This window comes from Macaca nemestrina, chromosome 3 (genome assembly GCF_043159975.1).
Source record: "Macaca nemestrina isolate mMacNem1 chromosome 3, mMacNem.hap1, whole genome shotgun sequence".
NCBI lineage: Eukaryota > Metazoa > Chordata > Mammalia > Primates > Cercopithecidae > Macaca > Macaca nemestrina.
The window spans coordinates 190,514,473-190,539,666 of record NC_092127.1 but is presented as its reverse complement, the minus strand read 5'-3'; the positions used below and the strand labels follow the sequence as shown (position 1 = coordinate 190,539,666).

General features: G+C 41.2%; 2 protein-coding genes across 3 annotated transcripts in view; both read right to left on the bottom strand.

Annotated features, from left to right (window-relative positions):
* Positions 1–9,437, bottom strand: part of LOC105483936 (DNA polymerase nu) — a 156,814-nt gene extending 147,377 nt beyond the window's left edge. Inside the window, exon 1 of the mRNA XM_071093915.1 lies at positions 9,305–9,437. Coding sequence (XP_070950016.1) covers positions 9,305–9,437 — 133 coding nt within the window. The remainder of the gene's footprint in view (positions 1–9,304) is intronic.
* Positions 9,438–9,444: 7 nt separating this feature from the next.
* Positions 9,445–23,255, bottom strand: LOC105483847 (HAUS augmin like complex subunit 3). 2 transcript variants are annotated; one of them, XM_011744862.2, is made up of 5 exons: positions 23,168–23,255; positions 21,172–22,225; positions 19,734–20,173; positions 17,328–17,556; positions 9,445–12,369 (listed from the first exon to the last, which is right to left on the bottom strand). In XM_011744862.2, the coding sequence occupies exons 2-5, from the start codon at positions 22,078–22,080 to the stop codon at positions 12,136–12,138; spliced, it is 1,812 nt and encodes a 603-aa protein (XP_011743164.2). In that variant the 5' UTR covers positions 22,081–22,225; positions 23,168–23,255; the 3' UTR covers positions 9,445–12,135. The 2 variants fall into 2 exon arrangements, with proteins under 2 accessions (XP_011743164.2, XP_011743165.2); XM_011744863.2 differs by having other exon boundaries at positions 22,643–23,173.
* Positions 23,256–25,194: the final 1,939 nt, after the last annotated feature.

The following is a 25,194-nucleotide window of genomic DNA, read 5'->3' as shown; positions in this document are numbered from 1 at the left end:
CTGCCATATACACTTGCTATGGTGTTGCACAGTCCTTCCTCCTGGGGACCCGGCCTCTCCTTCAGTCAGTCAGTTCCAGGTCTGAAGTCACTTTATGAGAGCTGTGCCTACCCTGCTTCTGACAGACACCACCACCTGGCCTCTATGTCAGGATTCTGTCTCCCTCACTGTTATCAGGAGGCATCTCCTACTATCATCCCTGGTCTATAGAGGACACCACTGAGATTCTCAGTGAAGCCGATGCTCCCCACTCCCTCATCAGCTTTCATTATTGCTTTGGTAAATACAGCATCCAGAGCGCCCTTCTGCAGAACACTGTTACCTGCTGAGTTTCCCAGCCCTCCACAATATGGACATTCTAGCATGTCCACCTCTCCTGGCTTTTCATGCCTTCTTTTACCATCTGCCCTGGCAGTTCTAACATTTCTACTTCACTTAGTGTGAACCCTCTCCTACAAGGAACTAAAAGCCATCCTAGCAGTATGTTGGCACCACCTCTTGGACTCTTCATCGGGTTGTCAAATCCAGTGTCTCTGAAGTGATCCCGCATCAATAAACTTTCCCTTACCCAACCTTAGTTCCACCTGCCTTAATCTAGTACCCTCAGACCCAGCCCACCCATAGGTACTCTCCCAGGCCTGCATTTATGACCAGTTAGGTCCTGCAGTTCCTTGGGAGTAGAATCTTTTGTCCCTGTGCCAGTTATCAACGTACTGCCTCTCAGCTACAAATTCACCCCTCATCACACTGCATGCCCTACAGAAAATACACCTCCTTTGCCACCTGGCACGATGTTAACCTCTGTCAGCAGAGGGTGCTAGAGGGACGCTGCCAGAGAAGAGGCCTCTGGCTGCTGTGCTTTGCTTTCCTTTCTTCTTGCTCCTGCAGCTCTTAGCCAGTGTACTAGACACCCATGAGCAGCCCCACTGGCCACTTTCCAGCTACTTCCACAGACATTCTAGCCAGCCCTTCAACAAGTTTCAGTCGATCCCTGTGGGCAGCTTCCTATTGAGTTTCACAGGCACCCCTACCAACTTCTCAGTGAGTTCAGTGATACTCCATAGGTGGGTTCCCACTTGCCAGACTGACTCAAGCACGTCAGCCAACTTCTTGGCCACCCAGTGGGCTACATCCACAACCTCTGACAGTCTGAATCTCAGCCTTGAGGGGAGAGATTCTGCTAAATTTGTCCCTTCCTTCAGCACCCCACTTCAGCCCTAGGGGAGGAAACTGCTCCCTGTGTCTGCTATTGCTGGATTCTTTAGAATTTTCTCTAAAGCTATTCCTGGTAGCTAATCCTGCTAGTTAGTAATGCCTTAAACATTCCCTGTTCAAATTACTCTATGGTTTCTGTCCCCTGACTGGACTGCAACAGGCCCAGTACTTTTTGGCTGGGTTATTTTGTGACTTAATGACCAGGAGAGGAGGAGGGGGCAGCAAAAAAGAAAAAGCCTGAACAATACATTTATGAATCTTTTCACAGTTCCATATGAAATGACATATGTATGCGTGTGTATAACTATACAAAAAGATCTGGGGAATTATGAACGTTGTTTGGTTTTTCTGTTTCTCCCTCCCCTCCCCAAAAACTTTTCCTAAAGTATTATAAAATAATGAGGGAGCATGTCTTGTTTTTCAAGACAGAAGCTCTCCATTGTTCTCAAGCAAAGCTGTGGGGCGGCGGGAGCGCTCAGGGTGGGGCCATTTCTGCAGGTCTCAGAGGTATCTGATACTCAAAGATTTATTTTTTAAATAAAATTTATTACAATTATTATTTTTTGAAACAGGGTCTCATTCTGTTACCCAGGCTGGAGTGCAGTGGCACAATCTCAGCTCCCTGCAACCTCCACCTCCCAAACTCAAGCAACAATCCCCCTGCCTCAGCCATCCAAATAGCTGGGATTACAGCCACCAGACAGCTGGGATTACGTGCCATCATGCCCCACTAATTTTTTGTAGAGATGAGTGTGAAAGGAAAATAAATCTTGGGAACCCCAAGTCACTAAGTTAAAGGGAAAAGTCAAGGTGGGAACTGCTTATGGCAAACATGCCTCCCCATTCTATTCAAAGTCAAATTCTATCCGAGGTTCACCTGAGACAAATGCGAATCGGATTGCTTCCTCTCCCCTATTGTTTATGTAAAAATACAGACTCACTAAATTGTGCTCCCACTGGTAAGCCAGACAAACCCACCTTGAGCCAAAGTCTTCTCGCTCTCGCCGACCCAGGCTGGAGCACAGTGGCGCGATCCGGACTCACTGCAAGCTCCACCTCCTGGGTTCACGCCATTCTCCCGCCTCAGCCTCCCGAGTGGCTGGGACTACAGGCGCCTGCCACCTCGCCTGGCTATTTTTTTGCATTTTTAGTAGAGATGGGATTTCACTGTGTTAGCCAGGATGGTCTCTGTCTCCTGACCTCGTTATCCGCCCGTCTCGGCCTCCCAAAGTGCTGGGATTACAGGTGTGGGCCACCACGCTCAGCTGAGCCAAACTTTTAACTCCACTACTACTATTTGCATTCCACCCACAACTTGTGATGAGGTCATCAGTGCCAGCTCACCTGCGGGAGACCAAACTCTAAAATCACATGTCTACTTTCTCAGACAACAACTGCCACCAGCTGTAGCAGATCAGGTTCCCTGAGACTGAGATTTGTCAGCAGACAGCTTACTGGGGAGTGGCCTTGGAGATTAGAAGAATTCAGCCTGCAGAAGCTGAAATGTGATACATTGCAACAAATGCCTCAGCCAATGCTACCTGACGAGTGGGGTTGGCACAGATATATACAAGCTATAATTACAGTTATGTGGGGTATGTTCTGAGAAACGCATCATTAGGTGACTTCATTGTTATGAAAACATCACAGATCAAGGATCCCCAACCCCTGAGTTGAGGACCAGTACCTGTCTGTAGTATTAGGAACCAGGCCACACAGCAGGAAGTGAGCAGCAGGTGAGTGAGCATTCCCACCTGAGCTCTGCCTCCTGTCAGATCAGCAGCAGCATTAGATTCTCATAGGAGCATGAACCCTACTGTGAACTGCACAAGCGAGGAATAGGTTGTGAGCTCCTTATGAGAATCTAATGCCTGATGATCTGAGGTGGAACAGTTTCATCCCGAAAGCATCCCCCCAACCCCTATGCCATGGAAAAACTGTCTTCCATGAAACCAGTCCCTGGTGCCAAAAGGTTGGGGACTGCTGTCATATAGTGAACTTACACAAACCTAGATGGCATAGCTTACTACAATCCTAGGCTGTATGGTCTAGCCTATAGCTCCTAGGCTACAAACCTGTACAGCATGTTACTGTACTGAATACTGTAGGCAACTGTAACACAACAGTAAGTACCTGTGTGTGTAAACATAGGTAAAAATACAGTATAAAAGATTTTAAAATGGCACTTATATAGGGCACTTACCATAATGGAGCTTGCAGGACTGGCAGTTGCTCTGGGTGAATCAGTGAGTGGGGAGTGAGTGTGAAACTTAGTGCATTACTGTACACTACTGTAGACTTCACAAACACTATACACTTAGGACACACTACATTTATTTTTAAAAATTTTCTTTCTTCAGGCCGGGCGCGGTGGCTCACGCCTGTAATCCCAGCACTTTGGGAGGCCGAGATGGGCGGATCACGAGGTCAGGAGATCGAGACCATCCTGAACGGTGAAACCCCGTCTCGACTAAAAATACAAATATTAGCCGGGCGAGGTGGCGGGCGCCTGTAGTCCCATCCACACGGGAGGCTGAGGCAGGAGAATGGCTTGAACCCGGGAGGCGGAGCTTGCAGTGAGTGGAGATTGCGCCACCGCACTCCAGCCTGGGCGACAGAGCGAGACTCCGTCTCAAAAAAAAAAAAAAAAAAAAATTTTCTTTCTTCAATAAAATCAATGTATTTTAACATTTTTTACTTTATACACTTTTAAATTTTTTGAACTTTTGAACTCTTTTATAACATTTACCTTAAGACAAAAACACATTGTACAGCTGAACACAAATAGTTTTTCTTCATATCTTGATTCCATAACCTTTTCTCTATTAAGATACTTCACTTTTAAAAAAAGTTCTAAACTTTCTTGCTTAAAACTAAGACACACACACACATTAGCCTAGGCCTACACAGGGTAAAAAGCATCAGTATCACCACCTTCTACTTCTGTATCTTGTCCCCCTGGAAGGTCTTCAGAGGCACTAATACATATGTAGCCGTCACTTCCTATGATAACAGTACCCTCTTCTGGATACCTCCTGAAGGACCTGCCTGGAGCTGTTTTACAATTAGCTTTTTTTCCATAAGTAAGAGTACACCCTAAAACAATGATAAAAAGTATATATACTATTGTAAATATATAAACCACTAACATAGTCATTTGTTTTCAAGTACTATGTGCTACATATAATTGTATATACAATTATACATAGTACAGTACAGTGTAGTAGGCTATGCCATTTAGGTTTGTGTAAGTTGACGGTATGACATAGATATATACTATACACAGAGTGCTATACTTGTATATATCTGGTAGTGCAGTAGGTTTATGCCAGCATCACAACAAAAACATAATGCGGCCGGGCACGGTGGCTCATGTCTGTAAACTCAGCACTTTGGGAGGCCAAGGCGGGCAGATCACCTGAGGTCAGGAGTTCAAGATCGGCTTGGCCAATATGGTAAAACCCTGCCTCTACTAAAAATACAAAAATTAGCCAGGCGTGGTGGCGGGCGCCTGTAATGCCAGCTACTCAGGAGGCTGAGACAGGAGAATCACTTGAGCTGGGAGGTGGAGGTTGCAGTGAGCTGAGATCGCGCCATTGCACTCCAGCCTGGGTGACAAGAGTAAAACTCTGTCTCAGGGAAAAAAAAAATGTAATGCATTGTGCTATGATAACAGGACAGCTAGGATGTCACTAGGAGACAGGAATTTTTCAGATCCATTATAATCTTATGGGACCACCAACATATGTGCAGTCTGTCGTTGACCAAACATCATTCATTATGCAGTGCATGACTCTCCAGCCATAGAAGTTATAATCATAGAAAAAAATTAACAAAAATATAAAACGCACATACTAAGTTGTTAACATAGGTTAATAATAAGGGAGAGGGTTCAACAAGCAAAAATTAACTTGAACCTTCTCACAATTTTATATTAAAATAATGTAAGTATGCATGTATACAAATATGTAAAAAAAATTTTCAGAAAATGTCTTTGGGAGGCTGAGGCAGTTGGATGGATCATTTGAGGTCAGGAGTTTAAAACCAACCTAACCAATATGGTGAAACCCCGTTTCTACTAAAAATACAAAAATTAGCCAGGCATGGTGGTGGGTGCCTGTAATCCCAGCTACTCAGGAGGTTGTGGCAGTAGAATCCCTTGAACCCAGGAAGGGGACGTCACAGTGAGCTGAGATCGCACCACTGCATTACAGCTTGGGTGATAGAATGAGACTCCGTCTCAAAAAAAAAAAAAAAAAAAAAAAAAAAGATAGAAAAGAAAATTGTGTGGAATTACAGATTTCAGTTTAAAAAAAAAAATACATGGCCGGGCGCAGTAGCTCACACCTGTAATCCCAGCACTTTAGGAGGCTGAGGCGGGCGGATTACAAAGTCAGGAGATTGAGACCATCCTGGCTAACACAGTGAAACCCCGTCTCTAATAAAGAATACAAAAAACTAGCTGGGCATAGTGGCGAGTGCCTATAGTCCCAGCTACTCGGGAGGCTGAGGCAGGAGAATAGCGTGAACCCAAGAGGCAGAGGTTGCAGTGAGCCAAGATTGCGCCACTGCACTCCAGCCTGGGCGACAGAGCAAGACCCTGTCTCAAAAAAAAAAAAAAAAAAAAAAAAACCCATGTTTCCTAATGTATTACAAAGAGACTCCCCAAAAATGTTGTGGAAAAAATTTATAATACTAAAAAAAATAGTAGGACAGGCCTGTAATCACAGCACTTTGAGATGCTGAGGCAGGAGAATCATGTGAGCCCAGGAGTTTGAGACCAGTCTGGGCAACACAGTAAGACCTCATCTCCATAAAAAAATAAAAAATTAGCCAGACACGGTGGCAAGTGCCTGTATTCCCAGCTACTTAGGAGGCTGAGGTGGGAGGATTGCTTGAATCTGGGAGGTTTAGGCTGCAATGAGCTGTGAACTCCAGCCTGGGCGACAGAGCAACACCCTGTCTCAAAAAAAAAAAAAAAGTAAGTTTACTTCTCTCTCATGTTCTGAGGTGAATGGTCTCAGTAGGTGGTATAGCTATTTTTTAAAGTCACTCAGGGGCCCAGGATCCTTCTAGCATGTTGTTCCACAATCCTCTAGGACACTGTTAGCATTTGCAGGGTTGGAGAAGAATCATTTCAGCTCTGACTGACAGGAAGCAAAGAGGCCAGACAAGTAGGCAGGCTGTCTTGGAGCCTCCCTTGGAAATGGCACCCGCTTGAGCTCACAACGCACGGACAGGCACCTGGCAACTTGGTCAAACCTGACTGCAACAAGATTGAGCCATGTAGTGTAACTGTGTGCCTCAGAAAACAAGGATGGATTCACCGTGGTAAGAAATGAATAATCGCTGCCAAAAAGTTATCTGGAATAATATAAAATGCCCATGATTATGAAGTGGTTGCCATAAAAGGCAGGATAATTAATGACTACATTTGAGCACGGAGAGATTTTAATTGAGTAAATTTTAATTAAGTAAATTTTGAGGTGTTGGCAATGTAAGTGGTAGTTACATGGATGTTCTCTTACATTAAGTTTTGCATTTTTAGTGTTTTTCGTGACAAAGTGTTTTTAAATAAAGAACTATACTTATTTCAAGAAGATATAATAGTCCAATCTTTACTGAAAGTGTATCTTGAGACACCTCAGTCAGTCTAGCAGGTAAAAAAATTAGACCCCAAAATGACAAGTATCACAGGTTTAAAACAGTTTGGTGTGACTTAGTGTTTGTAAAAATATTTGTAGTTTATTTCCATTAATTTCTGAGTTTAATTTTGGTATTTATTTGGTAGGAAATAGGCTCATGGAAATGAAAGGCTAATTTACAATACTTTTCTTAGAATAATTTGACATTAACAGCTCAGTATTTGACAAGAATCTGGAGTCAGTTAAAACTTTAGCTCCAGCATCACTCATCAATAATCCACCAGCAATCCAACTTTAATTTGGATTCAAATGATGAAGGAATAAAACTGGTGAGAATCTGTGGTGGAAAGACTCCAAGGTGGTCCTATGATCCCTGCCTCTTGGTATCATGTCCTCACGTAAACCCCCACCCCTCTGAGTGTGAATGGGACTACTGATTAGCTTCTAACCAACAGAACACACCAAAGGCAGCAGCATGTATGTGATCACATTATATAAAACTGTAATGTCAGTCTTGTTAGAGAGACTTTTGCTGGCTTAGAAAAAGTGAGCTGCCATATTGTAGGTTGCCCACAGAGAGGATCATATGACAGGAACTGGGGATACCTTCCATACACCAGCCAGTGAGAAACTGAGACCCTTGGTCTGAAAGTCTGTAAGAAAATGAATTCTGTCAACAACCATGTGAGTTTAGAAGAGAATGCTTCCCCAACTGCAGCCTCAGGAGAGACACCAGCCCTGGCTGATACCTGGAGTCCACCCTTGCAGAGGACCTAGCAGAGTCAGGTCCAGGCTCCTGATGCACAGAAACTGTACAACAATAATTGTGTTGTTTTAAGCCAGTAAGTTTGTAGTAATAATGTTATACAGCAATAGAAAATATAAAATCCTTATGAAAATTCCACTATTTTTCCAAATCCAAGAGAGAAAAGTAGTATCATATATTTTTCTTTTATCTCCTCAATAACCTTTAACAAACAAAAGCCAGAATTTTAACAGGGTATTTTATTTTCAGAGATGGGATCCTGCTACGTTGCCTAGGCTGGACTCGAACGCCTAGGCTCAAGTGATCGTCCCAGGCATTAACGAGGTATTTTAGGACAACAATAAGAGCTGATATGAGATGGACTGTCATAAATTTTTCATCAGACCCTCATATTATAGCTGCCAGAGGCATTTCGTTATTCTTACCAGTTTTTGAAGGGGAGTGTATTTCCACCTCTGTCAAGTATACACCACTCTATTATTCAAAAAAATATGGACTAATAAATGTGATTATGATAGTGTCTTATACAATCAATTGCTAGGCATGTAATTTGCACTTAAAAATTCTTACCAGTTTATTAGTGACTTTTACTATAATAAAGTACAGAAGCAACAGCTGCCTGAATATGAATGGATCAAAACGTTAAGTGCAACTGTATCTTAATCAAGAAGCTGTGTTTATAAGAGCTTTTGTGCTAATATTCAGCAATATTCTCAATTATTTCAATTCAATTTCATTTCTCAATTATATCTCACTCACTTATACCTTATTTTGTAGAAGGAGAAACTAATCACAAATTATTGACTTGCAAATTTAAAATAAAAACTGTTTTGCTAGTAGCAAAAAAAAGACAACAAAAAAGACAACAAAAAAACACCAAAAACCCTGGTGTTACAAACATTTCAGTGACATTTGTGAGCATATCACTGCTTTTACTTTTTTTTTTTTTGAGACAGAGTCTCGCTCTATCACCCAGGCTGGAGATCTCAGCTCACTGCAAGCTCTGTCTCCTGGGTTCATGCCATTCTCCTGCCTCAGCCTCCCGAGTAGCTGGGACTACAGGTGCCCACCACCACACCAGGCTAATTTTTTGTATTTTTAGTAGAGACAGGTTTTCACTGTGTTAGCCAGGATGGTCTCGATCTCCTGACCTCATGATCCGCCTGCCTTGGCCTCCCAAAGTGTCAGGATTACAGGCGTAAGTCACCGCGCCCAGCCCCACTGCTTTTACTATTATACCACGTCATAAACCCATATACACTGATCCAATAATCCTTGCCACCTAAGAGTTTACATTTCTATAGAAGTATAATACACATATTGTCAAAAACATATCTCTTGTTCACCACACACAACAGCAAATACTATGTACAGGTTTGATGACCTGAGAACCAAGATTAAAGCATCCCTTTCAAAGATACTAAAATACCTGATCCAGATTCTAAGGGAATGTTTGACAGAAATACCTGGAATAAGGAAGAGAGTGTTACATTTTTAAAGCAATGAAGGTTAAGGGAACATGAAAGTTAGCAAGCAGAAGTTCAGTCGGCACTGAGTGTAAAAAGGCGCAGAAGCTGGGCTTCATCTGTCTAGATGCATTCGATTTTCAATTCTTAGTCTTTAGAACAACTAACATTCAAAGTATCAAGAGAGAGAAAGGTTCATAAAAATTACTTACTCTCTGTACTCTTTCCCCAAGTCTTAGAATCCACTAAATCACCTGAATGCATAGCAGACATAATCTTCTGAGCAACAGTGGAGAGCGGTGTATTACAGAGATCAAAGCCTACCAATGCCTCATAATTTTCCATTTTCACAAAATCCTAAATGTAAGATTAACATAAGATAAATCCCATATATTAATTCTAAGACTTTAAAACAGGAAATACAATTATTTTGAAAAATTTATATACCAAGACTTTCATTTAAAATGTCTATATTCATAACCATAGAAAATAGGAATCAATCATCCAATAATACGGATAGAAAGAAAAAAGCAAAATAGCTAGAGGCTCAATCCAGGTATCATAGTAAATAGATAAAGAACTTATTTTCTAGGTAACCAATTTAGAAGCAAGCGATCTACTCAAATACTTCCTGAGGTTTGAAAAATGATATTAAATCTCCAAATAGGCTCACGCCTGTAATCCCTGCACTTTGGTAGGCCGAGGCAGATGGATCACCTGAGGCCAGGAGTTCAAGATCAACTTGGCCAACATGATGAAATCCCATCTCTACTAAAAATACGAAAAATTAACCAGGCATGGTGGCACCTGTAATCCCAGCTACTCAGGAGGCCTGAGGCAGGAGAACCACTTGAACCCAGGAGGCGGAGGCTGCAGTGAGCTGAGATCACGCCACTGTACTCCAGCCTGGGCAACAAGAGTGAAACTCCGTCTCAAAAAATAAAAACAAAACAAAATAAATCTTCAAATAAACATATCTAGTAACACAATGATTATAACTAACTTCAGTAATTATGGCAGACACACAACTACTATCCCTGCCTTGATCAGTCCTGCTGGTCCCCTGGCCTGAGCAAGCGAAAGTTTGGGTGGGGACAGTATAAATCAAGCATCTGGGCAGGGGCATGGTGGCTTACACCTGTAATGCCAGCATTCTGGAAGGCCAAGGCGGGTAGATCACTTGAGGTCAGGAGTTTGAGACCAGCCTGACCAACATGGTGAAACCCCGTCTCTACTGAAAATACAAACATTAGCCAGGTGCAGTGGTGTACACCTACAATCCCATCTACTCAGGAGGCTGAAGCAGGAGAATCACTTGAACCTGGGAGGCAGAGGTTGCAGTGAGCTGAGATCGTTCCACTCAACTCCAGCCTGGGTGACAGAGTTAGACTCTGTCTCAAAAAATTAATTAACAAATTAAATAAATCAAGCGTCTGGCCACACATCTAAGTATCTGACACTAATTTAAAGAGAATTTGCTACCATAAACCAGGAAACCAGATGACATATTTTCCACATTATTGGAGAAAAGAAAAATTTTAAGTAAACTCTCTATCCCAAGACAGAATACAAAAAAATATATACAACAAAAATGTTGCTCAGGTGATATGGAGCTGATAGCAAAATTGCAAACAAAATTTATTGCTACAAAATTAAGGTTTACATAACATTTTAAATAACAAACACAATAACTGGAAAATATTTTTGTTCGATGGGTTTCAAAAATCAAGAGGGTTCATCTGTCATCCAGGTATGCCTGTTTTCTGATGGTTATAGCTAAAAAATTCCACAAAGACCACCCAAAACATGTAGTTTTTAGATTGGCACTCCATATTACAAACAGGTGAGGAATATTCTTAAAGGTATTCCTACAAAGCTCACAAGGTATTTGTCATAGGCCACGTATAAATTAGGCACTCAAGAAGCATCTGATGTAGTAACAGATGAGCTACTTCAAATTATTTTAGACCAACCCTTATTTTCTGGTTGCCCAAATACCATTATTAAATATAATTAAACATTTTTGCTCTTAAACTGATTAAAATAGTATCATACATCTTTTGAACAACCACTTTTACAGAATTTTGAAATTCAAATTTCATTTGAAAGTCATTTATGATGTGTAAGTCACATTAAAGTCAAAGCACTGCTGAGCTGTCTTGTAGAAAACTTTGAGTCCCCAGAATTCAGACTCTAAAATGAATGATGGCCAAGGAAGTCCTAATACTCTGTGGTACAAGTAGGGACATTAAAACAGTCTAAAGGTCCATAGCAGGGAATTATGGAGTAATACAATTTAAGCAGCAAAATTTTATCTGACAATCAAACACGAGGGGACCTGGCTATTTCACATATTAAGGTCTATAGATTTAAAAATGCTGACTAGAAGTTCTATACATTTTAAAATATTTAATAGCGGCTGAGCGTGGTGGCTCACGCTTGTAATTCCAGCACTTTGAGAGGCCGAGGAGAGGGGATCATGAGGTCAGTAGATGGAGACCATCCTGGCCAACATGGTGAAACCCCATTTCTACTAAAAATACAAAAAATTAGCTAGGCGTGGCAGTGCACGCCTGTAGTCCCAGCTACCCGGGAGGCTGAGGCAGGAGAACTGCTTGAACCTGGGAGGTGGAGGTTGCAGTGAGCCAAGATCGTGCCACTGCATTCCAGCCTGGAGACAGAGTGAGACTCCATCTCAAAAAAAAAAAAAAAAAAAAAATTTAACAGCAGAAAATTTCTATTTCTAAAAAGAAAGTAAAGGAGAGAGATAACTATATTTAAAAATATTTGCATTATGTAATAATGCTTTTTCCCAGTAAGTAAAAAATTACCAGGACTAAGTACCACTAACATGCTCAAGTCATAAAAAGCACTGGTACTCTGAATGTACCACATGAGAAAAAAGCCAAATTAATACTTGAATTCATCAAATGAAATGTCCCATTGACCTCAAATTTTAAAAATTTAGTAGTGTTTATTATATACAGTCTCCTCCTAATAAATAAAAGAGCACATGTAATAAAGATTCGGTTTCCAGTAATTTTCAATCTTCAAGACTAACAGCCTTAATCTTTGATTGAGTTTCTAAATTCTCCACAATATCTTTCAGATAATCTTCATCTTTTAAAAAATATACATATAATTCTCTTTCCATTTGATGTAATTTATTATTTGCCAAAGTTTTTCTTTTTGTCTTCACATCAGCAAGAATATCAGTGAGGAGATGATTTAGCTTATTCAGTTGAGATTCAACTTGATGAAACTGCTCTGTTAACTCCTAAAAAAAGGAAAATAAAAATAAAAATTCAAACACTTTTTTCCTAACACCAATTATAAAATTAAAGTATAATTTACATGGAAAGACTTTAAATGACTTAATAACTTCCCACAATTTTAGCAATAAATAAGCCTCAATTTAAAATCCATAATAGGTTTAATATAAATTCTTAGTAAGATTAATTGCAACAGTTTCTGATAGGTAATTTTAACTGATTCAAAGGAAACTCTTCCTGAAGAGTACTTGATATGTACGCTGTTCTGTGCATTCATATATTCAACAAATACTATTGTGCCAAGTACTGTTTTAGAGATTACTGATACAAGAATGAATAAAATCTCCCTCATGGAGCTTATATTCTGCTTAATTAGTCAAACCTTGTTTTAGCTTATTCTCTGTTTATTCTAGACAGAAAGTACAGAGAAAGTTGAAATGAAGACCAATAAAAGAGAATTATCTCAACACAAATCTCCATTTTTCATTTTTTCTTATTATCTTACCAAATGGAATTACATGACATTCCACAAAAATTATGCTGACTAATCATGTAATTTTCCTGCTCAAGAATCTAGACATGCCGACCCTTCACATTTATTATTATAAATTCAAAATCCTTAGTGTCTAGCATTTAAACTAGATTAACAAGTTTTCATAGCTTTCTAATCAAGCACTCTACTTACAAATTTTAGCCAGTATCACCAAAGAGGTTCTCAGAAAAATCTGTTGCTCTAACTACCCTCAATTTTCTACAGCTTCTAGGCATGGTCCACAAGCATAATTATCTGAGGTACTTGTTATGAATACAGATTCCTGTACCCCCTACTAGATTAAATTACTTAATCTCTGTACAGAGCTAGGAACCTGCATTTTGATATGCTCCCTGATGATTCTAATGTACAAGTTCAAGAATGACTACCTAAGACCTGTCATAAATGCCAATTCACAGAGCAGTACTTCTTAAAATACATATTTTTGAAAATCAAGTAATTTCAACATTTTATCTACATTTAGTGATCTCCTCTAAGACAAACTTGATAAACTAGAATATACTGAGAAACAACAATCTCATCTTTACCTTCAATTAAATACTAAAGATCATACAGTTGCTAAAATATTGCTACAGAGACTGAAGTTCAGCTTCATTAATAATAGAAACACAAGTTAAAATTGATACAGCATTTTACATCACATTGAGCTAGGGAAAAATGCTAATGATACCTACTGATAAGATTAGAGTGAAATTACCATATTTTAGTGATTCTTGGATGCATTTTTTTTTTCACATTTTAACATATCTGAAATGAAGATGCATCTTAATCAAGAACATCACATGACTGTTTCTGGCCAGGTACTCTTAAGAAATACTTTCTCATCAACATTCTTGATATACAGTGTGGAAAATTACAGACAACTCTGAGTCCAAAAATAACTTAGAAGAATTGAACATTGAAATGTGATGCTTTAGAACTACCCTAACCATTTAAATTGACTTATTTTTTTTCCTTTTAACATATGTCCAAGAGTGGTATGATAAAAATCTATGTCTACCGACACATAGGTAGGTAAAAGATCGTTTCTACTAAGTATGAAAAACAAAAATTCTTAATAAGAAAACATTGTGTCGCTTTAACTAAGAGGTTTTTTTTAGCAATTCATAAAATGATGGTGTGCCAAATGATCAATGGTGTCTAGTGGACGCTTAAATAGTGCTGGTAGCATTATAAACTCCTTTAAAAGGCAATCTGGCAGTATCAAAGGCAAAAAAAGTGTATATACCACCCCGGCACAAAAAACCCCAACGATCCTATTTCTAAGAATTTATCCAGATGGAAGTATCCAACAACAAAAAGCTATATACACAAAGATATACATGATATTGTTCAAGAGCAAATAAAAGAAAAAAATGAAGACTATCAAAATGCCCAATAACAATAACCAGCTACAAAATTAATGGCATAGTAATTAAATCAAGACAGTATAGTTAACATTAAAAGTTAAGAAAACTTTAGAGAGTAAAAATGTTTATTTCATCATGCTAAGTAAAAACAAAACTATGGTCTTTGCTGAGGGTCTTTAGAAGTTAGCACCACGGCAAAAGACATGAAGGTCAAAATTAAGAACTACAGGACTGTCCCATTTGACAGCCACTTTGTCAACTAGAACCAGAACATGAACTGCTGGCAGAACTACCTGGACTTCTACCACTCCAAGAAGGCAATGACTGCTAAAGGGGGTGATGTCTCTGTGTGCAAATGGTACTGGCATGTGTAGAAGTCCCTCTGCCCCGGCCGGGCGCGGTGGCTCAAGCCTGTAATCCCAGCACTTTGGGAGGCCGAGATGGGCAGATCACGAGTTCAGGAGATCGAGACCATCCTGGCTGACACGGTGAAACCCCGTCTCTACTAAAATACAAAAAAAATTAGCCGGGCGAGGTGGCAGGCGCTTGTAGTCCCAGCTACTCGGGAGGCTGAGGCAGGAGAATGGCATGAACCCGGGAGGCGGGGCTTGCAGTGAGCTGAGATCCGGCCACTGCACTCCAGCCTGGGCAACAGAGCTAGACTCCGTCTCAAAAAAAAAAAAAAAAGAAGTCCCTCTGCCCTATATCCTTGGTCTTGACCTGGGACAAAGGCACGCTTCCTGGGAAAATCTGAACTGGCTCCACCCCACCTTTCCTCTGTTCTCCATCCTTCTCCCAGGGTGGTAGAGGGGGACCTAGGTACATGATGATCCCTACCCTGGGTCCGTGAATTAGGACTTAACTAATAATAAAAACTTAATGGAAAAGTGTAAAGAAAACTATATGCCTTACAATTACTAAGAAAAAGAAAAATGACACAGGAATATTAATATTAGACAAAAGAATATTAAGACAAAAAGCATCACAGGAATAGTCATTATGTAATGCTAAATGCTTTAATTCACTGCAATTTAAAACGATCAGAATATTCACTGTGATTTTAAACCTAGATATAACTTATAAAACAGACTCAAAATACATAGAGGAAAAAATGATATACAACTACACGGAGAAATTTTCTTCTTTTTTGAGACCGAGTCTTGCTCTGTCACCCACGAAGCAGTGCAGAGGCACGATCTCGGCTCACTGCAACCTTTGCCTCCCGGGTTCAAGCGATTCTCCTGCGTCAGCCTCCCAAGTAGCTGGGATTACAGTTGTCCGCCACCACGCCCAGCTAATTTTTGTATTTTTAGTAGAGATGGGGTTTCACCATCCTGGCCAGACTGGTCTTGAACTCCTGACCTTGTGATCCACCCGCCTCAGCTTCCCAAAGTACTGGGATTATAGGTGTGAGCCACTGCGCCTGGCCTACGTGGAGACATTTTCGAATCCACCATCACAGTGGAAATTTGTATACAATTCTCAATAAATCAAGAAGACAAAAATCAGTAACGGGAGACCTTTCAAAAAACAAATCACAGATACCACTTCACACCCATCAGGATGGCTACTATTTTAAAAACCACAGGAAATAAGTGTTGGCAAAGATGTGGAGAAACTGGAATTGTGCAGCTATGAGACATACAAGACTATCATAGGAGTAAGATCTATAGTAATAAAAACTGTAAATAACCTAAATGTCTGTCAATCTAACAGATAATTTCATTGTGGAATATCACACAATGGAATACTAACTACACAAAAGAGAACACTATGAATGAACTATAGCTTTACATATGAGTGAGTCTCAAAAACACGTTAAGCCATTGAAAAAGCAAGCAAGTCACTGAAGGATACATACCTTCAATATACATACCTTCGGTATACCAACACCAGTGTAACAGCATATAAAGTTCAAAAACACATAAAATTAAGTCTAAGAGAGGCCGGGCGCGGTGGCTCAAGCCTGTAATCCCAGCACTTTGGGAGGCCGAGACGGGCGGATCACGAGGTCGGGAGATCGAGACCATCCTGGCTAACACGGTGAAACCCCGTCTCTACTAAAAAATACAAAAAACTAGCCGGGCGAGGTGGTGGGCGCCTGTAGTCCCAGCTACTCGGGAGGCTGAGGCAGGAGAATGGCATAAACCCGGGAGGCGGAGCTTGCAGTGAGCTGAGATCCGGCCACTGCACTCCAGCCCGGGCGGCAGAGCGAGACTCCGTCTCAAAAAAAAAAAAAAAAAAAAAATTAAGTCTAAGAATATATATATATATATGTGTGTGTATGTGTGTGTATAATAAAACTATACATAAAAGCAAGAAAATGGGCCGGGCGCGGTGGCTCAAGCCTGTAATCCCAGCATTTTGGGAGGCCGAGACGGGCGGATCACGAGGTCAGGAGATCGAGACCATCCTGGCTAACACAGTGAAACCCCGTCTCTACTAAAAAAAATACAAAAAAACTAGCCGGGCGAGGTGGCGGGCGCCTGTAGTCCCAGCTACTCGGGAGGCTGAGGCAGGAGAATGGCGTAAACCTGGGAGGCGGAGCTTGCAGTGAGCGGAGATCCGGCCACTGCACTCCAGCCCGGGCGACAGAGCGAGACTCCGTCTCAAAAAAAAAAAAAAAAAAAAAAAGCAAGAAAATGATGAACAAAATTAAGCATGGTAGTTACTCTTTGAAGATGAGAGAGGAATTATGTTAGGAGGAGCATGTACCAGTAAGTGTACACAGAGGATTTTAAAGATATAAAGGCAATCCTGTGTTTGCTAAGATGAGTGAAAAAAATACAGAGGCAGTTTTATTTTTTAACACTAATATAAACATTACATATCCTTTTGTGTCTGAAAAATTGTATACATTTTAAAATTTCTGTGCACACTCATCAAAACTATCTGAAATACATATTTATATGTGAACAAAAATTAGGAGACATAGAAATATATTTTATATTAAGGCAATGGAATTGGGGTAATATTTTCCTCATGTTAACATTTTCTTTAATATCTTTTAAAACAAGCATTTTTTAAAAAAGCATTTTTAACTACTATGGCAAATACCCACCTGATCACTAAGCAAAAGCTGATTTCCTCCTTGATACAAAGCATCACAAAGCATGTCCACATCCTTATTCCGTTTGGACAGAAAGAAAGAATGTTCTTGAGCAGATACTGCCAACTGATCTTGTACTAAAGAAACATTCTGTTTCAATTTCTCAGCCACTTCTTCAAGGTTTCCATGAGTTAGAAACAATTCTTTTTTCTTATTCTCTCCCTCTAAAAGTTGGTAAAGCCTAAAATGTAAAAATTAAAATTATAGGGAAAAATTATCAAGTCAGCATCATTTTCAAAATTATAATCCACTGTATTGGGGCATTTGTGGAGATAGCTAAGTAACAACTTATAAAAATATTGGCCGGGTACAGTGGCTCACGCCTGTAATCCTAGCACTTTGGGAGGCCAAGGTGGGCAGACTGGCTGAGCTCAGGAGTTCAAGACCAGCCTGGGCAACATGGTAAAACCCCATCTCTACTAAAATACAAAAAAATGTTAGCCAGGCATGGCAGCATGCACCTATAGTCCCAGCTACTCAGCAGGCTGAGGCAGGAGGATTGCTTGAACCCAGGAGGCAGAGGTTGCAGTGAACCAAGATCGCGCCACTGCACTCCAGCCTGGGCAACAGAGTGAGACGCCGTCTCCAAAAACAGAAATAATAATAATAATAATAATAATAATAATAATTTGTGCGCCTGCAAAAATCAAGCAACTGAAACCATTCTAACTGTAACGCCATCTCAGTACAGAAATATATATTCTAACTACTACATTAGATAAGCAGTCTATTACTGAATCCCAGTTTCCCCACCATCCAAGTTTTAGATATAAAATTCTTCTTAACTGCCACTAACCTACTTCAAAGTGCAATTCAGAGATACCTCCCAAGAAAACACTTGTCTCACAGAATGTAACGATGATGTAGTAGAAACAACAGGCTATGGCTCATGCCTGTAATCCCAGCACTGTGGGAGGGTTACTTGAGCCCAGGAGTTCAAGACCAGACTTGGCAACATATTGAAGTCTCATGTCTACAAAAATAATTTTTTTTTTTAATTAGCCAGGCATGGCGGCATGTGCCTGTAGTCCTAACTACTCAGGAAGTTGAGGCAGGAGGATCACTTGAGCCCAGAAGCTGGAGGCTGCAGTGAGCTATCATCACATCACTGCACTCCCACCTAGACAAGAGAGTGAGACCTTGTCTTAAAAGAAAGAAAGGTAAGGGAAGGAAGGGAAGGAAGGGAAGGAAGGAAGGAAGGGGAGAAAGAGAGAGCAAGGAAGGGAAAGGAAGGGAAAGGAAGGGAAAGGAGGGAAAGGAAGGAAAGGAAGGAAGGAAGGAAGGAAAAAACAAGCAAGCAAGCAAGCAACGAATTTGAAACAGAAGACCTAGGTCTAGGTCTGAGTTTTCTGTTACGTGAAACCTAGGGCATATTTCCACATCTCTGAGACTTATTTCCACATCTTAACTACTCCACATCTTAACCTACCTGTATTACTGGATTGTGGTGGGATTAAAAGAGAAAAACTAAAATTGTAAACAATGTAAAATATAAAAATAAATGTAAATTTTAAACAATGTAAAATGTAAATAGTTACATAAATAGCTATAATAGTAAACTTTTGCTCAGAATTTTTTAAAAAGTTATTTTTTTAATCAAGTTGTAACAGACTTTCTAAAACTGGTTCAATCCCAAAGCTGCCAATTACATTCTTACAGATGTAACTACACAATTTCAGGGGTATCATTCACATAGATCATGATGTCAGTGGTACCCCCTGAAATTGTGCAATGAGGCAACCCTATCCAGGCCCCTCATTTTATTAATAAGAAAACAAAAAGATTAGATGCTCTTACCCTAGTCCTGGAGAAAAATGAGGAGTAGGAGCCAGATTTTTGAGGTCTTAAGACTACTTCAGCCCTCCAATTTTCAGTATCCCTCTGCCATCAATTGCTCAGACATCCAGATGAAGCTTGGGAGCTAGCATTCATTCTCAATGATTCTCCTGACTACACACAGAAATGAAGTCTTCTCCCCTCTCTACTGCTACCTTCTCCAAATGCAGTCAATCCCCTGCCCAGCAATACCTACCATGCTGAGCTGTATTCAAACTTCTTGCCCCAAATCTAAAATAAGGTATATAAATAATAATGTCTAAAGGGGAATAAAACCCATTCATTCCTCCACCTCATCCACTTAAGCTACAAAGTAGCTATTTTCAGATCTAACATAAATGGAATAGGCAGCAAAAAAACTAAAAATGAAAAAAGGCATATGAAAATGGAAAAAAAATAGAAAGATCAAAAGTGAAATGCAAAGAATTGTTAAAAACTTCCAAAATTTTAGCTCAAACTCTCTCTAGTATTTTGCAAAAACAAAAGGAAAAATTTACTAAGGAAACAATAAAGCATACATACCTATGAGTAGAATAATCCTTAGTATCAATGGTATTCCTTGGATTTATCTGCTGAGAAACTGATGGATCTGTTAATATTTCTAATTGCTTGTAGAGCATCATGTTACTTTGACTAAGTTCTTGAACCAAATTTTCAAGTTCACGATATATGTCCCAATGCTTTCTTAATTCAATTTCATACGATAACTGTAGAAGTTCAAATGATGCCTTTTGTTTTATTAATTGATTTAAAACTAACTCTTGTCTTGCTGTGTAATAATCTTGTTTAGCAATCTGCAGATCAAAATCTCCCTTTACCACTGGCATATTCAATAACTGGGCATTCTCTCTTACCACAGCAGGTAAACTTCTGTCTTTTATTTGAGTGATCTGTTCTTCAAGTTTCATAATCTCACTGGTCAAGCTAGAAATTTTAGCATCTAAATTTTCTTTGTCCACAGCCTATACAAAGAAAAGCAATCACATTTCAAACTGTATGCCTAAATTTGAAATCATCTTAAGATTATTTTCACTTTCCACTTTAGGTGACCAGATAATAAGCTCAATGAATGAAAACTAATTTAATATTCATATAAACCAAAATTACAGTTTAAAAGGGAAAAATGTGGACTAAATTAAGGATATGAATTACTAAATTTTACTGCTATTACTACCATATATATAGTAATGGCTACCAAAATAGAGATCTTATTATACTTGTTTTACTCAATCAAAATCATTATTAATAGCACACTATTCACTGAATCCAAGTGTATGTTACTAGTTTTTCTTAAGTTAAAATTACCTCAATAGGTCCTAGTCAGCCAGTTGATTTTAGCACTTCTACATAACCATTGGATTTCCTATATTATTCCAGTTTTTTGCCAGCTATAGAAACTAACCTGGTGCTGATATTCAGATTCAGAAATGTTACATTTTTTACTCAAGTATCTAGCAGTTATATTACCCAGAAAGCAAGCTCTCCAAGAGTGCAGACAGACATCTGCAATACATCTATCCATATATTCTCAAAAAGAAATCAGTTTCAGTCTACTGAACCTGGACCTCTGACTTCATTAGCACTATGCTCTGGTTGGAGCAAATGAGGCAGAATACCCAAAATAAAGCAATTAGTTTCTGGCCACATCCTAAAAAGAAAATTTCAGTCCAGTCTGTATCTGCAGTACACAAATTTAAAATTCAGAATGCAAATTAAAGCACGTTTGTTTAAAATAAACTAGATAATGTGGTTGAGATAATTACTATTGCTGCCCTCCATTAACGTACGAATCTATTTGTATGAAACACTGACACAGATCACAAACAAACACTGAACAATGAGAAAATAAAATGTAATCTCTTATTAGATGCCCCATTCTAAAGTACTTCAATAGCAATATTATATCCTCTATTCCTAACAATAATTACAATGTGAATCCAATCTCATTTCTTATGCTTACCTTGCTGGTTAGGCTATGAAGAGTCTCCTCTGCCCATTTTATACTTGACTTCATGCTTGAATTACTTGCTTTCAAGTGAATTAATTGATGTTGAGCACAAATGTACGCCAGCTGCAGTCTAGCCATCTCTAGTCGTCTCTCCTCAAGGATTTCTTGATTATCACAAATAGATGGTGTCTGTATATCTAAAAGCTGAAAATTGTCTTCATTTGAACTTTCAACTACTTCATGTATACCCTGAAAGAACTGTTTTTTGGTATACAAAGTTAATGCTGCTGTGCTTTGCTCTTCCTGACTTAGGTATTTTTCCAAGGAAAATTGCGATAAAAATACCAGTGGATTTGTCCCTTGACCTAAATTAGAATGTCTGAAGAACATCATCAATTGTGTAACTTCATCAGTAAGAGCCTGAAGTTCATTACTGATCTTAGTATTCATTGCATTTAGAATTCCTTGACTCTGCTTCAGCTTTTTAGTGGCTGATTCTTCTTTAGCATTTAACCTCAGAGATTTGTGGCTAGTTACTGAAGCCATCAATTGACATTTATTACGCCGCTGAATTTTTAGGTTCTTTAATTTCAGTAGAGTTTGAACCTCATCCTCTAATTTCTCCAGCTCTTTGTCATCCAGTCTAGGTGTCTTCAAATCAGAAGTTTTACACGTTTTAAGAGCTTCATCCAGTCCCGCCCCTTCTAGGATGGGCTTGCCTGATTTCTGAAGAACGCTAAAAGCTTCCAATTCTCTTTCAGACAACACGTTCTGTTCATTCACATTCCCACAAAACCACTTCAGAAACGATTCATCTTCAATGCCCTCAAACAACCAGTCAAAGTCTTCTCCATTAAGATTATCAGCTTTGGGAAAACCAATTTTTTTTAATGTTTCCACAAACTCATTTCCACAACTCATGGTTTAACTACCCCAATTTTGTTGTATCTGATACGGGTTTACGGTGTTGATTTTTAGAAAATAAATCCAAATAGAAAAAAACTACGTTTTATACCAAGTCCACAGAGAAGGGAAAATCTATTTTTAGAATCTATAATGATTCCTCCTGGGGGGGAAGAAAACAAGTATTAGACCACAAATATGACGACAGTGTTTTTAAAAAGAAGACACAGACAAATACCACATGATATCCGAGAGCAGGATAACTGGCAGGCAGTCGTAGCTGCAATGTTTGATGATGATAAAGAGAAACAATTAGGCTAGTTCTCAGAAAACCCCAAAAGTAACGAAAATTAATTAACAACAAAGTGGATCTATTTGGATCCACTTTATCGTTTTTTCCAAAGATAAAATGGTTTAAAATGCATTACTCTTTATAGAGCAACGTTTGTTTGTAATTCAAAATAAATGGATCCAAACAAACCCAAGTCACCAGGAGGCTAGGCAGCCTCTCTTCCCTGCCCTCCGTACGTAAGAAAACGCAAATAAGTATGGCACATCTTCTGAAGAATCAACTATTTACCTCAACGACTCGTCGGGCAAGGCTCTACCTCCAGAGTCCACTACCGCGGCGCGGAGAACAGCAGGAGCAGCAGGGAAGCGCGCGGCCACAATTAAGGGCGCTTCGGGCCGGCCTTCAGCCAGCGCTGAGGCAGCCGCGACGCCGGGGCCGCGCGAACCCGAGGCGGCGTCAGGCCCAGGGATCCGCGGCCCCGAGGCTGCGATACACCTGACGCGCCAGCGGCAAAACCTTCCTTCCGAGAGTCACCCAGCTGTGACACCTAAGCACGCTAACAGAACGAACGCAGAAGCCCACCGAATCGCCGTCGACACCGAGCTGCAGACGCGGGGGGACCGGCCCTGCGCAGCCCCCGCCCCAGCTCCTCGTCCCGCCGACCGGGCCGTGATGCCCGGGCAGCTGCCGGAGCACCTGGAAGGAGTCCCCAGAAGCTCAAGAAAAGAAGAGGCAGCGGGGTGCAGTCGGGGATCGCGGCCACTACTCCAGTCCCACACCCCGGCGCCCAGAACCCAGGCCCGCGTCAGTCACCTGAGGAAGCTCCGCTAGCTTCTCACAGGAAACCGCCGCCACCGCCCTCCGTAACCCGCGCGCCTCGCACTGCCTGACGGGAGCGCCGGGACGCGCGCACGCGCAAGGCGGTGGCGTGGTCGCGGGGATGACCGTTTGCGCAGGCGTGGTGTCAAAAGAGGCGGAGTCGGCGAGGCTGGACTATGGGGTGGAGCTGAGCAGGCGGCGCTCCGCCCCCGGCCGCGGCGAGCAACCTGCCTCCTGGGCGGGGCGCAGGCCAGAGAGAGGCGGGGTCTCGGCCGGGCAGGGCGGGGACAGGGTCCAGGCAGGGGCGGGGCCTGGGAAGAGGGCGGGGCCTGGGCAAGGATTGGGGTGTAGAGGAGTGCGGTGGGGTATAGTGGGGCGCCCTCTGCGGAGCCGAAGCTGCGGGCCTGCTCTCAACGGAGCCGTCAGTTGTGCTTCAGGCCTGCCCTGCCCCGTACCTCAATCTAAACCCTCTGAAGGCACTTTTGAGGGGTACAAAGAGAAGCACAGGTTGGTGGTTGGGAGACAGGCTGGAGCCCGGCGGTGATAGCGCTGGCCCCCGAGAGAGACGAGTTCCCACATCCACAGCAGCCGGAGCAGTGCCTGGTACATTTTAAGGGTTAGGGATTGTTCGCTTAGAATCTTTTACAATGAACTTTATTTTGCAAAAGCACTTAATTCCCAATCCCTCACCTGACCACTATGTAAAAGCTGACTTCCAGCCGGGCGCGGTGACTCATGCCTGTAATCCCAGCACTTTGGGAGGCCGAGGCGGGTGGTTCATGAGGTCAGGAGTCCGAGACCAGCCTAGCCAAGATGGTGAAACCCCATCTCTACTAGAAAATACAAAAATTAGCCGGGCGCGGTGGTGGGTGCCTGTGATCCCAGCTACTCGGGAGGCTGAGGCAGAAGAATCGCTTGAACCCAGGCAGGCGGAGTCTGCGGTGAGCCGAGATCATACCACTGCACTCTAGCCTGGGCGACAGAGCAAGACTCCGAATCAAAAGAAAAAAAAAAAAGCTGACTTCCTCCACAATTCCATTTTCAAAATGTTAGAAATGAACTCACATAAACGGAGTGGCCTGAGTTAAATACAACGATGTATTTAACTCAGGGAGGATGATACACTATTTCCAAAGAGGATGGCAGTCAGTGAAAGATGACTGAAACGGGACTGCTAAATTTCATGCGAATCTGGCTGATGCCCTACAGCCCAGTGAAACCAGACCTCTCTATTGGACAGAATTCGTTTGCATCTCTATCAAACAAAAATCCTTTGCCACTCCTCAGTCTTCTACAGGTTAGCAGGGGCTTTTGTCATGGGTAAATATAATGGAACTCCCTCCCTTCAGCTTCAAATGACCCTAAAGGTGGCTTGTTAGACAATCTTCTAGTCCAGGGTGACTAGGTAGAAGTCGTTTGGATAGTTTTTCTTAACATTTTCAAGGAGAGAAATAAGAATGTTCTAAGGCAAATATTGTAATCTGATAGAGTCAAAGATTTTCCTATTCATTCTTCACTTGTTTTACGTTTTTATCCTCCTCTTTTAAAAGTCAATGAGGCCTAAAATGATCTGAAAAACAAACATGACGGGAAAAATTTCAGAGTGGTGCCCAATCTGCAGGCAGGGAAACCAGGGATGCTGGAAAGGGGAGGCCTGGTGGGAGGACCCCTGCAGCCCAGGGTTGGAGGTCCGGGGGTGTGCATCAGGAGACAGAGTTGAGCCAGTTTGGACAGAAGGAAGTGGGAGCTGTGCAGGCAACGCCTTCCAGAAATGTTGCTGATGAGGCAAAGACTGAGTGGGAGGAGCGTGACAGAGAGAAAGAGAGAGACAGAGAGAGAGATACAGAGAGACACAGAGAGACAGAGACAGAGACACAGAGAGACAGAGACACAGAGAGACAGAGACAGACAGACACAGAGACAGAGAGACAAAGACAGGGACAGACACAGAGAGACAGAGACACAGAGAGACAGACAGAGAGAGACAGACACAGAGACAAAGACAGAGACAGAGAGACAGA